At 38.2% G+C, this 15,834-nt stretch overlaps 1 protein-coding gene across 2 annotated transcripts; it reads left to right on the top strand.

Annotated features, from left to right (window-relative positions):
* The first annotated feature begins 6,036 nt into the window (after nucleotides 1-6,036).
* ACP2_4 (mitochondrial acyl carrier protein) lies at nucleotides 6,037-15,060 on the top strand. Of its 2 annotated transcripts, XM_051213819.1 has the most exons (7): nucleotides 6,037-6,825; nucleotides 6,993-7,080; nucleotides 7,113-7,182; nucleotides 7,249-7,705; nucleotides 7,741-8,008; nucleotides 9,877-10,255; nucleotides 14,195-15,060. In XM_051213819.1, exons 4-7 carry the CDS (start codon nucleotides 7,367-7,369, stop codon nucleotides 14,658-14,660), a joined length of 1,452 nt encoding a protein of 483 aa, XP_051069831.1. In that variant the 5' UTR covers nucleotides 6,037-6,825; nucleotides 6,993-7,080; nucleotides 7,113-7,182; nucleotides 7,249-7,366; the 3' UTR covers nucleotides 14,661-15,060. The 2 variants fall into 2 exon arrangements, with proteins under 2 accessions (XP_051069831.1, XP_051069832.1); XM_051213818.1 differs by having other exon boundaries at nucleotides 6,037-7,705; nucleotides 8,047-10,255; nucleotides 14,195-14,605.
* Nucleotides 15,061-15,834: the final 774 nt, after the last annotated feature.

Genomic DNA, 15,834 nt, shown 5'->3' with positions numbered 1-15,834 from the left:
AAAATATATGTATTCAAAAGTCCATTCTCGTTATTTGACTTATTTAATTCCGTCATTCACTGAACGCGATTTAAGTCGATGATTATATACGGGGGTAGGTGATAACAAGCATACATACGATCTACTTGGAGTCAGATCTTGGGTCACTAAAGTGGAGAGCTCGTCAACAAACATCGTCCGATCTAAATAACGGGCCACAAAAGTGGTGACCCTGCCGACGACGAACCTAACGCAGCAAGCTACGTCGATGAAGAGACTTCTGCACTTGATACATTCGGTGGACGAACTCAACGGATCCAGCTCAAACTCTAATCCAACGCATTCAGCAAAGCCTGTGCACACGACATGGACATGCACAAATCTTATTCTCTTGTCGTTACTTTGTCCTCATGTCAACTATTCTCACTGATCCATTCGTCGGATTGTTCCATTACGATCCAAATTACCACTATATGCTTATTATTACATTATCGTCAATATCATGACCGGATGTGGAATTATTAATCTTGTTCGTACTGTCATTAAATAATGACATTTACACAATCACATCACTCACCGAACGAATCATCATTTTATGGGCTCTCCACGTTATGACATTCAGAACTCATTGGAATATTCTTATTATTCAAAAACGCAAAATTTTCCTGCTTTAAGTGAGTTCGTTCCAATTTTTTCCATGTCATTTTGACCTAAAGTTACATTCATTCACTTAGTCGAGGTCATTATTTTATGTTATCGTAACATACATTTTTCACTTCAAAATCGCCTACTATTATGTCTGTGGATGCCTCTTACTACTAGCTGATTAGTAACGATTACCATGATAGCCACTAAAGGTTTTAGAACCCTATGGTCAATGTGTGGGTCTTTCAGCCCTTTGAATGCTAAAACCGTTTTGACTTTGTCTAAAGTATTCGTTCGTCATACAAGTGGATAGCTCCTGTTTAAGAAACAGAGCAAATTGTTGAACTGGGTTCAAAGAACCGCAACTAAACTGATTCCTGGAATAGCATGTAGCGGTAAATAAATCCCCAAAATAAATAGCACTAAGTTTTCGACATTGGATGCTGACCATATGTTTTAGTGGACTCACCTAGCTGAAGGCGCTCGGTCAGGCATCCGCACCAGATCACGTGTGGTAACGCCGTGCTCAACATCAACCGCAATCGCTAGCCAGATTAGATCAGAGAATTCCGATATATTGGTCATCGCCAAATATACTCTTCCGATCTCCTCGACTCTGTCTTTTGATTTCTCTTGGTGGGAACGAAATATATTAGAAGGTGTTACTGGTAGAAGCGTTGTCAAACACTGAATACCTGTGACATCATCATTGGTGAACCCGACGTGATCTGGTACACCTTATTGCAACTGTGAGTCTGTTCCTTTTTGGGATTTTTATATATCATTGCATTATTTTTTTTAAACATTGTGATTTTTTTTCGTGTTTTTTCTTGGATATATATATATTTTCCCCTCGATCATTATCGTACTTCATACTTCATCATGACTGAACACACACCTAAAGTACTCAAGCTTAAGACTTTGTCCCCACCTTCGTTTCAACTGATGCCTTTCTGGCCCGACAACATCGAAGCCTGGTTTTGCTACGCAGAAGCCGACTTCTCCGAGCACGGCGTGATCGACACACGTGCACAATTCCTCGCAGTAGTCAGGGCACTACCGCGCGAATTCAACAGGTACGTAACACCTAGTATGTTTACTAGTGATGTTTCCGATCCTTACGAAATCTTAAAACGCTCGATTCTTAAACGAGGAGATCTAACCGATCGACAAAGGCTAGATCAACTCTTCAATAACATCGACCTGCAACACGGTTCTGCGACAGACATGTTGCAACGGATGAGAGAGGTTATAGGCCCAAGAACTTTCGACGAAGGTCTATTCAAACAACTCTTCTTGTCAAAACTTCCCCAACAGGTGCAAGCAGTTCTGGTCTCGTTCCAGAACAACGCCTTAGACGAGCTAGCTGTATCTGCCGACCGCATTCTAGAAATTACGAAACCTTCTACTACCGAGGTATTTTCAGTCAAAGAAAAGCCTCACACGACTCAGAATGATATAACCGACTTATGTCACACACTCACGCGTTATCTTAGTCTTCGTACCGACCGTAAGAGATCGCGCACACCACGTAGAAGCATTTCTCGTAAGCGATCTGTCTCTAGACCACGAGAGACAGATAACCCCGACTGGTGCTGTTATCATAACCAGTATGGAAAGTTTTCCAGAAATTGCAGAAAACCCTGCAATTTTCCCAACACGAAACCGACTGATTCGAAAAACAATTCGGGAAACTTCCAGGCCGGCACGCGTTAACGGCAACCGTAGCCGGCGAACAAAGCCGTCTGTTATACGTCACAGATGTGACAACGAGAGTTCGCTACCTCGTCGACACTGGCGCAGAAGTTAGCGTTCTCCCAGCAAATCCTAACGACCGGCTTCACGAATCGACCCTAAACTTACAGGCGGCAAACGGAAAACCGATCGCTACGTATGGCAAAAGGTACGTTTACCTTAACGTGGGTTTACGCAAACCCATACACTGGATTTTCGTTGTTGCAGATGTTTCTATACCAATCATTGGTATGGACCTTCTACAACACCACAATCTGATCATCGACACGCGCAAACGGAGGCTAGTAGACGGAAACACTAATTTATCCGTTTGCGTAACTTCTTTTACTGGTTGCAAATTATCCCCAGTCACAATTAAACATATGATAGACCCACTCTATCAACCACTACTCGATAAGTACCCTGGGATACAACAAACGCAACCGAGATTACCGTGTGTAACCAGCAATGTTACACATCACATCACGACTACAGGACCACCTGTATTTTCTAAAGCACGACGACTAGCTCCCGAAAAGCTAAAGTTAGCGAAAAACGAATTCGATCACATGATAGACTTAGGGATCATACGACCGTCAAGTAGCCCATATGCATCTCCGATGCACATGGTACCTAAAAAGGACAGCAACGATTGGCGTCCAACTGGTGACTATCGGCGATTGAACGCGAAAACCATTCCCGATCGTTACCCGTTGCCTCACATTCACGATTTGACAGCTACCTTGAAAGGTACAACTGTCTTTTCGAAAATCGACTTGGTTAAAGCGTATAACCAAATCCCTATGGCTACTGACGACATACCGAAAACAGCTATCATAACTCCTTCGGACTCTATGAATTTTTGCGAATGCCTTTCGGTCTACGAAATGGTGCTCAAACATTCCAAAGATTCATAGACGACGTTTTTCGAGGTCTCAACTTCGTACACGCGTATGTTGATGACTGTCTAATCGCAAGTCCGGACAGAGAAACACATCTCAAGCATCTGGATCTTGTTTTCGAACGACTTCAAAAACATGGCATTACTGTAAACGTTCAGAAATGCCAATTCGGAACCGACTCGTTAGACTTTCTGGGACACACTATCGATGCTCAAGGCATTCGACCTCTTAGGACCAAAGTGGCGGCCATTCTGGATTACCCAGAACCGACCACCGTCAAGCAATTACGCACGTTCAACGGCCTCGTAAGTTTCTATAGACGTTTCATACCGAAATGCGCATTAATTATGAAACCTCTGACCGACCAACTTCGTGGAAATGCGAAATCCATTAATTTGGACGACACCGCACGAAAAGCATTCTCCACAGTTAAGGAACTGATTGCTAAAGCAACAATGCTCGCACATCAGGACACCGAAGCACCCATTAGCATCGCAGTAGACGCATCCGACTCAGCAATCGGAGGAGTCTTACAACAATGGGTTAACAACTACTGGCAACCCTTGGCATTTTTCTCTAGAAGGTTGCTAGACACCGGATCTAGGTACAGCACATTCGGTAGGAACTCCTAGCTATGTATTGTGCTGTACGACATTTTCAACACTATATCGAAGGTCGTGAATTCACTCTTTTCACGGACCATAAACCGCTCACTTTCTCGTTAAGCTCTCTTTCTGACAAGTACTCTCCCCGTGAGTCTCGACAACTGGACTACATTTCGCAGTTTACTTCAGACATTCAACACATCTCTGGAGCAAACAATGTAGTTGCAGACGCTTTATCTCGCATAACTTCCTTGAACAGTTTCCAAGGAATCGACCTTCTTAAACTCGCCGAGCTTCAAAAAGAAGACAGTGATCTTCAGCACGAGTTATCGTCCACAACACTTAAACTACGCATCAAACAGATGGGAACAGGTAAAGAAACCTTACTTTGTGACACATCTACAGGTAGGGATCGCCCAATCGTGCCGAAACATTATCGACGCAATGTCTTCAATACATTGCACAAACTTTCTCGTCCAGGTGTTCGTGCAACCATCAAGCTTATAGCAGAAAGGTTTTGCTGGCCTGGAATGAATAAAGACGTGAGGGAGTGGGCACGCTCCTGTGTAAGCTGCCAAAAATCTAAGGTTATCAGACACAATAAATGTCCCTTAGGCTCGTTTAAAACTCCCGATGCCCGTTTCGACCATGTTCATCTGCATTTGGTAGGACCTTTACCAGATTCAAATGGATACTCTTATCTCTTAACCTGCGTAGACCGTTTCACTCGATGGCCAGAAGCAGTACCTATTAAGGACATCACTGCTGAAACAGTGGCCCGCACCTTCGTCGAACGATGGGTAGCAAACTTCGGTTGCCCTTCAACCATCACTACAGACCGCGGACGTCAGTTTGAATCTGATCTTTTCCGTCGTCTGACCACACTTTTAGGAATCACTCGCTTCCGAACGACCGCCTACCATCCACAAGCAAACGGGTTGGTAGAACGTTTTCACCGACAACTGAAAGCTTCGCTATCAGCAGCAAACGTTTCACAGTGGACCGACGCTCTTCCACTCGTCTTACTAGGTATCCGCAATGCAGTGAAAGCTGACATTGGATACGCTGCGTCTCAACTCGTTTATGGAACGACACTTCGACTTCCAGGAGAATTCGTGGATCCTTCATCCTCTTCAATGTGCATGGATCTAACCTCCTACACGAACAGGCTTACAAACGCAATGCGTTCAGTTAAACCTGCTTTCACTCGACCTCAATCAACTGATGTTTTCGTTCAACCTGACTTACGATATAGTACACACGTTTTCGTTCGTCGAGACTCGCATCGACGACCATTCGAATCAGCATACGAAGGACCCTTCAAAGTTCTTCAACGTGAATCTAAGTACTATATAGTCGATAAGAACGGAACCAACGATAGCATCAGCATCAATCGCTTAAAAGCAGCGTATTTAGAAGGAAATCCTATCTACGTGGATTTTCCTCCGGTACAATCGAACGACACGACTCCGACACTTATAATACCTCATCCGACAACCAACACACACGATGTTACTTCGACAGTATCCGAAAATAAACTTAAAAGGACGCGTTCTGGAAGAAGGGTGAGATTTCCAGAACATTTAAACGACTATTGTACGAAAGGCACTTCTCGACATTGTATATTATTTTTTTATAAAAAAAAACAATTTTAATATGCTTATATATTTTTATTTCTATTTAAAAGAACAAAACAAAAAAACAATTTTTTTTAACGCTATTACGTGTTCATGAGTTTATTTTCCATTTTTTTTCCGCCGACATTGTGTTTTTACGCACATACGAGTGTATTTCGACATGCACTTACATTTTATTTTTTCTTTTCCAGGACGGCTGGAAAAGAACGATGACGTTTATGAGGATCCGAAATTTTCATTGTACATTTTCTTTTTTTACTATGTTGAACCTCCGTCCCATATAGTAAGGAAAGACGACCAGACGCTGCTAAATTTAGTAAGCTATCAGAAGAGTGTTTACCAACGACAAACTCGTTGGGTTTAAACTTCTGGCTGGCCACGTCTTAGGGTCGTCACTGCCCCACTAGGGGGGGAGTGAGCTGTAGCGGTAAATAAATCCCCAAAATAAATAGCACTAAGTTTTCGACATTGGATGCTGACCATATGTTTTAGTGGACTCACCTAGCTGAAGGCGCTCGGTCAGGCATCCGCACCAGATCACGTGTGGTAACGCCGTGCTCAACATCAACCGCAATCGCTAGCCAGATTAGATCAGAGAATTCCGATATATTGGTCATCGCCAAATATACTCTTCCGATCTCCTCGACTCTGTCTTTTGATTTCTCTTGGTGGGAACGAAATATATTAGAAGGTGTTACTGGTAGAAGCGTTGTCAAACACTGAATACCTGTGACATCATCAAGCAAATCTCCCGTATGATGCTTTACTGGCTAAACTAAACCTGTTCCCATTGTCCTATGGAAGAACCAGAAAGGACTCAACCACAGTCCTTGAATAACTTAGTAATAAATCTGCATATGATATATCTTCTTTTTTCTGGACTTCCAAAGCAGTGAATTTACGAGTAAGCTCTAAAAAAGTTCACAAGACAAGAACAAACTACTTGACAGCTGAATATCGACTTGCTCATCGAATAACAAGCGTATGGAATTAATTATCTCAATACATGATTGGAGCCTCATCCTTCAACTCTTCCGAAATACGGTTGGATCAACTGAGAGACGACCATTGCCAGGAACAACACAGGCCATCTAGTCCCCTGCCCTTTCCAAACTGAAAGTGGAACCAATGCTTTCCTTATTGATGTATTTCTGTTATTAAGATCAATGCAGCTAAAAAATGTATCTTTGGGTTCATACCCTTAAAAATCAGCAATAAATATGAATATGGTGTATTACTTTATCTGATTCAAATAATTGAAGTGTCGCAACAAATATTCTGAGGGCTTTGCAAGTGTTTTCGTTTCTCAAGGTTGCTCGGAAGGTACTGTAATCCTGATTTACAGATTGTTTATGTCTTTTTTATTACGTTCCTAAAACAGATTTGTCTATATTGAGTTCTAACTCGTTTTTTCTATTATACTGACCACTTCATGTAAATAAAACCGACACTTAACCTAATGACCAGTTTTGTTTATTTATTAACTCTAGGTTATTGTTTATTGGCCGAACTTATGTTTAACTAGTATCTGCATAGTAGTAGCTTGTTCGTTTTCCTAAGACAACTCATTAATCAATGGTAAAATCCGAATTTCTAACGATGCCTCCTAGAACCCTAGCTTTCTTTACGTCGAACACTAAGCTCTGGAAACAGTGCTTCAAAATACAAGTTCGTCTTCAGGTGAGGTCACTTATTGTTTTTATTAGACGCTCAGTAAGTTTCAACCATTTGGAAATCTACCTCTAGATAACTACATGCTTTATAAGTTCCATCAACCAAATCAGTACTGGTTAGTACTGCAGCTTTCTTGAATAATCTTTTTGCTCAAACAATTTTATAACTGTTCAGTGGACTGCAAAATAACATGAGTTTGGGCTTCTCTTCCGTTGGTTCGCACATACTGAGCGTTTTAAATGTAAACTCCGCATTGGTTTCTTTAGCCATACTAACTGCATTGATAAATCATCGTTCGGTAGCAGATGTGCGTAAAAATATACCTACAACGAATGATTTACTGATGGTATTTATCTTATGTCGACATGGTGATAGGTCTCCTGTTCACACTTTTCCAACAGATCCATATCGAAAGCTATGGAAAATGGGATATGGTCAGCTAACAACTTATGGTGCAGAACAACATCAAGAACTTGGTCGAATTATCCGAAAAATGTATTCTGGTTTCGTTCCTGAAGTTTATCATAAGGTACCGTCGTGTTTCAGTTAACGCCTAAGTAGTAGGATGAAACATTGTTTCGTAGTTCTGGGACTGAAAGAACACTGATGTCTGCAAACAACTTTATCCGAGGATTTTATCACTTGGAAAAGAAGAGCACAAATAACGTTCCTCCTGTGTTTTCTAGACTAGCACACGAAGATCACCTGTTAAAAATGTCCAGCAAGTGCCCTAAATTTAAAAGGCTTTTTCACCATCTGATGAATTCATCAGTGGTATCTCAGAAAGCAAACACATTGAGAAACTTCTTCGACTTCCTGGAGCATACGACTGGTAAGTTAATTAAAAGTCAAAGCTATGATTCCTTACAGTGTTTGCTTGTCAAAATGACCCTACTTATTCCGTGCTTCCCAGCGTAGAGGTAAATGTAAACGCCATAAAATTTATGTCTTAAGGTGGCAATTCATTTTGCACTATTTGACCACCTATATCCGTCTTCATAAGTAATGTGCTGTTATCTAGACGGATCACCAGTGATATGAAATATTCTCCACCATCTCAATATTCATTGATTGAGCCTACCACTAAATAAATTCATTGAAGCTAGGGAAATATTAAAGTGTAGTGGCTTTGTTAGCCAGGAAATAGATAGACACACCTTAACATTGTTTTAGAGATTCAGAGAAAATAACAAAGTAGATTTGTGCAGTTGTGGTCGATTCTCAACTATCGGAGAGGTTTCTTGCCAACAGCTTACAGAGTCCGATAAATCTCAGTATATCACTACTTTCTGAGAGAAACCAAACAAACTTCTTGACTAAATAGTGTACACATCATTGTCTGATCTTTTTCTAGTCGTTCCCAATCTCTGGAACCAATCAACATCCCTTATATTGTTAGCTTGTGGTTCCTAATTCGTAACACATACCATAGCCACTTCAGTTCAGGTCAGTAGTTCAGTGATCTTTGTCTTTTTATGTCGCCTGTTTTTACTTTTGACCAATTGTTTCTTACTTGTGGAGTATCTCGTGATCTCATCATTTTTGATGCATCTTCTTTTGTAAAATACAATTTCGTTTAGTTATTTTTCTTTACGTGTGTCCGATTTGAAGATAATCTAATTTCTGTTCTTACTTGGCTTTGCAAAAGTTTGTCTATTCATTCATCTAAAGGCAGTGTTCATTGATCAATTAGCATTTTGACCATAGCTGCCAACTTAACTTGCTGATGTTCTTCCGTGATGCTTTAAGAGGAACCGTGTTTACTGAGGTTGTTTGGACCGTGTAAGATCATAAGCAGTAAATTCAAGATCCGATGGTGAATCTATAATACTGACTATACTGGGTTTTAACAGAAGTGAAGTATTTCCCTTGAATGGCCAGGATTCTTAGCCGTTCTGACTGATGTATTACAGTTGGATGTATAAAGCAAGAAACGTTCATGGATATGTGATGAATGAAGTGAAAATATAGTTTGTAAATATTTTAAACCACATTCCTTTGATCAAATAATAACTCAAAGCACACTAGTGATTTGCTTCCTAATGAAAGTTCTAAATTCCTAATGGGCAGCTGCCTCTAGTGAAGTCAACTGAGTTGGATAGATTCTTTCCGGTGAGATTGAGAAATGAGCACCTAGATCACAAAATAATAAATTTAAAAAGTGCTGTAGTAAGTAACTCAGTGACCTATTGTGGGACATGAAGGTTCCATGTTCCGTTCATGTATGGGTCCTATAGTGTACACTATTGAAGAATTTTAAACCAACACTAAATAACTCCCTAATGGGCTTTGGCTTCCTCTGGATTTCCAGCTCGTTTCACTCTGTGGAAATCACTTACACGAATTTTTACTGGAAGGTAAACAATGGGGTACTACTGAACGTACATTACAAGTTTTTCAAAGTTTGATTTGAACTGAAATAACATGGTAGCTTATGTGCAACTCAGCAATCGTCTTCGGAGGCTTATGTACTAGAATACAGGTCACAGTTTTTCTATCCCACTGCTAAGACTCATGTAGCATGTTAAATAAAGTAAGCTTTATCAATCGACTGATCGGTTAAGCGTCAAATACCTACATTATACATTCAAATAATCTCATACAAAAATGAGATAGACCGGATGAAAATGTTTTTCTTTTTGTATTGTTTAACAGTTGTGCTAATACTTTTACTTGACTTTCTCAATTAAACTAACTTAGGGTACACTTTCCCTATTGACAGAAGTTCTTCAGATAATTTTTACACAGCCTGGCGTATATGTGATCCTGTTACAATATGGGTGGATCATTCATTGCCTTCACTTCCTCGTTGGGTCACTAGTGATGTTTATAAACAATGCTCTAACTTATTGGACTATAAACATTTCATTCGATTTTCTAAACCACAGTTGACAAGATTACGAGGTGGTCCGCTGGCTGGTCATATTATGGATTTATTTCGTGAGCGTATTAACCAAGAGCTAAAGAATAGTGATCATGACATGGATTCATCAGAACAACTACATCGACGTTTCGTTGCTTATTTTGCACATGATTCCACACTGGCGGCTCTAATGAGCCATTTAGGTGTATATAATGGGTTAGTTATTTTTACTTTAGTGAACTAACTATAATTCATGAGATTATATTCGATAAAATGTATATGTATTCATTGTATTCGTTAGTGTTCACATATAGTTATGCAGTGTAGCTAAGTCTCAATTATATTAGGTAAAAGTTTGTTCTGTTCCATAGTTTTGTACTTAACCCCATTGTTCTTAAATAAGACATTGCTGAAAATTTTTCTTCTCTTTCATTATTTCGTTGGTTTTCCTTGCATGCACCGGAAAAATTAAAGTGTTCCACCAGGTACAAAGTAACGGTTATTTTTATTGTAATTGTTTGTCTACAACAGATGTCTGCACTATCAAGCAGTGTTTTCGTTCTCCCATGAAATAAAACTCATTAGTTATCGTTTGGTTGAGGCCTAATATATATAATGTTTTCATTCCACTATAAACAAATCGCGCGTATTCGGACGATTATTTGATTCCGTTGAAAAAATTTCATAGGGTCAATTGTACTGTAGTAATATCATTGACTATCTGGAAGGCGTCTGGTGGGAAGTCATAACAGAATATTGACTTCCTGTATTAAACCAGGTAGTTGGTGCGTGTTCCATATGGAAAATTAAACAGTTAAGAGACGTAAAGTAAAGCTTGACATAAAGTTACATCAATTACAGATAAATCTGTCTAAAGAATTTGTGATTTCATATCCAAATCAATAAAACCCATAGAAGACTGATACACAAGTATGATTCACTTCCAAACCAAATTATCTCAACTTGTTGTATACTCTGTCGAAGTTTTATCATTTATTTTTAGCTGTCGACGTGATTGACTAGTAATTTAATACTTTTTTATTGACATTTTTGTGGTAGATAGTTGTAGAAAAAAGCCTAAGAAATTAGTATTTTCATTCAATTTGGAATGGTTGAGATTATCCCGTCGTTGATACTTTCGACTGAAATTTGATCACTCTTGATTGGGATATGTACATTTTGTGAGGATTGCCTTGATATAGCTAGTATGACACAAGTTTATATAAATGAGATAGAACGAAACTCGCTCCCCTGATTTGTCTGCTAGCCGCATTCTATTTATTTTATAACAAATTAGTAGTTTTTTTAAAAATTCAGTCAGTCACTTAGTCATACACTACGTAGAACTAGAAATTTGTCTGCAGCGGTACAAGTTACTATGTCAAATTAGTACATCAAGATAAATCACAGAATAATAAGGTTAGTAACAGTATCAGTGGTAACAGAAAAGATTAGGTATGGAGAGACTGAAGTTATAAGAGAAGACAAAGAGTGAATGCACCTGAACCATGCAACCCAAAGTTTCTAACTAGTTATAATAAATATATTTTTTGTTATATTCCAATGAGTAGAAGTGGAAGATGTGACCTACATAAAGTCACGAAACGTCAGAAATACAGTTTTTCTATTTATTTATTTATTTCAACACATAGATGTTGGTACAAAGAGGCACCAAGTACATATGCGCCACACAAATCTCATTCGATATGTGTGAGGGCTGTGATACTGCCCGGGTGCCCAAACCGAAGCAGGTGGTTTTCTTAGGGGGCCACACCCGGAGCCTTCGGCCTGAAGGTCTAACCCACAAGGCAGTGGAGCATCGTGAGGAGATGCAGTTCCATGGATGCCGGTGACCGACGATTGGTTCATACGCCATTTGTTCCCGCACGATACTGGAGCCCATGTACAACATTGTTTTGGGATCCGGTTAAAGCGCCGGACATTCGCTTTTCGTCCTCTCATTTTCGTAAACAACACCCCCGCCACGAGAAGGCAGTGAGTAGGGCTTCCCTGGCAAAGGCTATATACGCGTGACCATGTTAGAGCATTTCGAGAGGGAGAGCGGACTCTCTCCACTCTCGGCCATACCAGGGCATTTAGGGGCACAGTTTTTCTACTCACTAGGATATAACAAAAAATATATTTATTACTAACTTTCTACCCAATCCTCAATATATTTGAAGCTATCAAGTTCAACCTTGCCATTGATACCTACAAACTCATTTCTAACCATTAGTTATGATAATAACGCTAGCCACCAGTAGGTAGTCTACATCTGTCAGCATGACTCAATCCAGCCGTCCGTAACTTTATGGACTTTTGCCACATCCTGATCTGCCCCTCTAGCTTCCAACCTATTTCTACACCAGACAACATCAAGGGTTAAAGTTGGCGGTGATTGGACACGTCGCAACTGCCTTAGTCTCTGAAGACTCACTAACTCATCAACTGATTTGGGATTCTTACCTAGTGTCTAATGTTTACTCTTAAGATTGTATCCTCGATTATTTTAATATGAGTAAAGCGGTCGAAATTACGTGTTTAAATTAATTGGAACTAAAAGTATAATTAAAATTAAACTGAAATCTGGAAGATTTACCCATCAGTATTCATTGATATTTAGTATTATCATGAGACTGAGATGAAGCTCAACACTTTGAAGATTATCTGAACTATCACTGGTATTGTTTTATAAAGGGATAATTAGGAAGGGAAATATCGTCTTAATATCTCTAGCAACTGACTGTTTATTTGTACATCAGTGAATATTTTGTTTAGGACTTTTATATCTTATTTAATGGTAAACAAAATAGAAAGAGCTTTTAAAAAGTACTTAAATCTGGTCAGTTTGGACGTTCAATAGGATTATCTGGTCTTTGCAAAGTAATCATCTATTGTAATCTTGGCTAGGAAAAACAAAACCTATCGAATCTCCCTTTGTTAATTTAGTAACTCAACTTGAATTAACTGTAAGTTGAGAATATCTATTCAGAAGAAAACAGCAAATGAAGTGTATCTGGGATCCTCAGGCTTATTGTCTTTTTCTCAACTCCATACGGTTACAATGATGTTTCTTTTTTTGTCTAAATACACTGATTGATGGAACTTGGATGTCTAAAATTACTCTGTTTGTTAATTGTCTCATCACATCGTCAAAGTATAACATCTGCGTTTGAAATGAAATTATAAATATTTTGGTGGAGTTTTGTTCTCTGAGCTGGATGGTTTGGTCGTGGAGCTTTCATCGTTCTTCTGAACGACATCATGGGCACAAACTTCAGGTAGAAGTGAAGTGTTCGAATTTCTCCATATGTGTTTCACAGCTTGTTCTGTGCACCTCGATGTTGATTGGTTTTTATTGACCTTAAATTTGTCATTGTTTACTTCTTTGTTTTGGTTGTCTCCCATTGGTTTGATTTTTGTTCCCATATTTGTGCATGATTTTTCTGATTGGTTGGTAAGTTGGATTGATTTCAATATGCTTGTTGATTGCTGATTAATCTGAGTGCCGGGCTTCTAAAAATTCTCTGATGTTTTTGGAGTTTCCTCTGTCTAAGATTTCCACATTTTTCCAATCGAATGAGTGTCCGCAGTCGTCCACGTGTATCATCCACCTGAGCTACAAGTCTTCTCCACCATCTCAAAAATTATAAATATTGTTTCGAACACGTTTTTTTGTGAACTAAAGTTTAACTGTCTCATATTTCAAAGAAATTTCTCCTTTAAAGAGTTAATGGCTTGCAGACTTTTACAACTAGTGCAGATAGTTCTTTATAAAATTCTAAAGCTTACATTAATTGTTATACAGATGAAATCCATGTCAGAGACCGAAGTGGTGGTTGTGAAAGATCAGACTGTGGATAACAATATTGAATAAAGCCATTAATAATAGACGAATAAATAATAATATGTTATTCGATATATCTCAGATATAGTGTATAAATTAGTCGAGAAAGTTATGCATCAGGAAAAACTTAGGTGACTATAACTAGAAAGAAGGATAGTTGGTATCAATTCATGAGACTGCTGAATGTTTGTATAAAAACGTTTGAGGTTCATGTATTGCACACCTATATGTAAGTAGTTTCATTTTGTTTCCACTAATTAATCATACATTAAATAAAGAGGTTGTTTCCTTCCATTTTCATTTTGTAGAATCAAACCACCTTTGGCAAGTTGTTTGATAGTAGAACTTCATCGTTCATTATCATCATCTAATAATTTTTATCTTCGATTTTATTATCTAAATGAAACAAAACTACCTTTAAAAACGGATAAAATAGTTAATCTATGGCCAACTAAATGTGAAACTCATAATCATATTGATGGTAAACAATTAAATTATTCATGCCCATTTCATAAACTTGAATTATCACTTCAAGGGACTTATGCAACCGATATTGGAGCTGAATGTTATGATAATGATGCAATAAATAATGTTAAAACAACATATACGAAACCATCAGGCATAAAAATGCTTGAATCTTATTGTTATCATCCACAATTATTAACTTTCATTTTTATTCAAACAGCTATAGTATGTTATTTTGTTGCCCGTTTCTTACCTATTCCAATTGCTTATCTCATAAATAATTTTAGATATTCACGTCATGTACGATAAACTTCTTTGATAATGAATCTTATTTATTCAACATGTAAATGATATTTAATTCATACAAACAAAAGAATCATTCTAATGTTGACTTGAAGTACTTCATGTGATATTCATTTCTTTTTTTACCACTCATTGAAAAAGAAAGTAGTTTTTAATTAACCTTTAATAAATTATTTTTCTACTCAAATAAGGATAGTACATTAGTTATTTTTAGTTTTATATACAACGAGACAATGGTCGATCACTTGAATGCTTATTTCATAATGTTTATATTCAATACAGCCAGCCCATGTACACGTTCAATCAATTATTGTTTCTTAATTTCTTGTTTATATTCTATGAATATTCTTATTATCATAATAATTTTCCTCTTTTCAAAATAAAAGTTTCTATAATGAACAAAAAATATACGTTAGACATTAACACCGTTGGATACCGGCTCAGTGGTGTAGTGGTTAATTGCTTGCGCGCGAAACCAGTAGGCCTTGGGTTCGAATCTCGCGGGGCGCGAGGTCGTGGATGCGCACTGCTGAGGAAGTCCCACAATAGGACGAAACGGCCGTCCAGTGCTCCCAGGTTTTCCATGATTGTCTAGCTTCAACTGACTGATGATCTTAACCATTGAAAAAATATTTTTTTATTCGAATCATGTACATACTTAAAATTTCATTGTTATAACATTCATTCGATTAATAGTGCTTTCAGGTCTTCCATGCTAGTCTCACTTCAATCGACCCATGATTTCAACTATTGAAATTTCTAAAATCCCCACAAAACTCCTGATAATAGTGTATCTGTCAATTTATTATTTATTTCGATAGAACAATGAGAAGACGAAGTTGATCTGAAAAATGTGATGTATTTGCGCTATGCATTTCGAACAATCTAGTCACACATATACTTATCAGGTCATTTTATATGAAAATTAATAAAGGTCAATTAAATGAAAGTTCAAGTAAAAAAGTAACGAAGAGGAGAGAAAATTTTTTACATCGTATAGAAAGAATAAGAAATTGTGGAGTTATCCTAGGCTATAGAATAACTTCAGTATTACCAAGGTAAATTCAAGGTTATCACAAATCGTTTTTGTACACGTAAGATGGGTTTAAATTTATAAATAGCCAAGGCTTCAATAAAGTTGAAAATTCGTCCTTGACAATTCCTATAAGACGTTTTAAAC

The sequence above is a fragment of the Schistosoma haematobium genome, chromosome 3 (genome assembly GCF_000699445.3).
Source record: "Schistosoma haematobium chromosome 3, whole genome shotgun sequence".
Lineage (NCBI taxonomy): Eukaryota > Metazoa > Platyhelminthes > Trematoda > Strigeidida > Schistosomatidae > Schistosoma > Schistosoma haematobium.
Note: the sequence above shows the minus strand (reverse complement) of the source record. Positions and strands in the feature narration are given on the sequence as shown.

Coding starts and splice junctions, on each gene's coding strand:
- ACP2_4 (XM_051213819.1), top strand. CDS start 7,367: ATGAGTTTGGGCTTCTCTTCCGTTGGTTCGCACATACTGAGCGTTTTA. Junction 7,706..7,740: donor TTCCTGAAGTTTATCATAAG/GTACCGTCGTGT, acceptor CCTAAGTAGTAG/GATGAAACATTGTTTCGTAG. Junction 8,009..9,876: donor CTTCCTGGAGCATACGACTG/GTAAGTTAATTA, acceptor AAACTAACTTAG/GGTACACTTTCCCTATTGAC.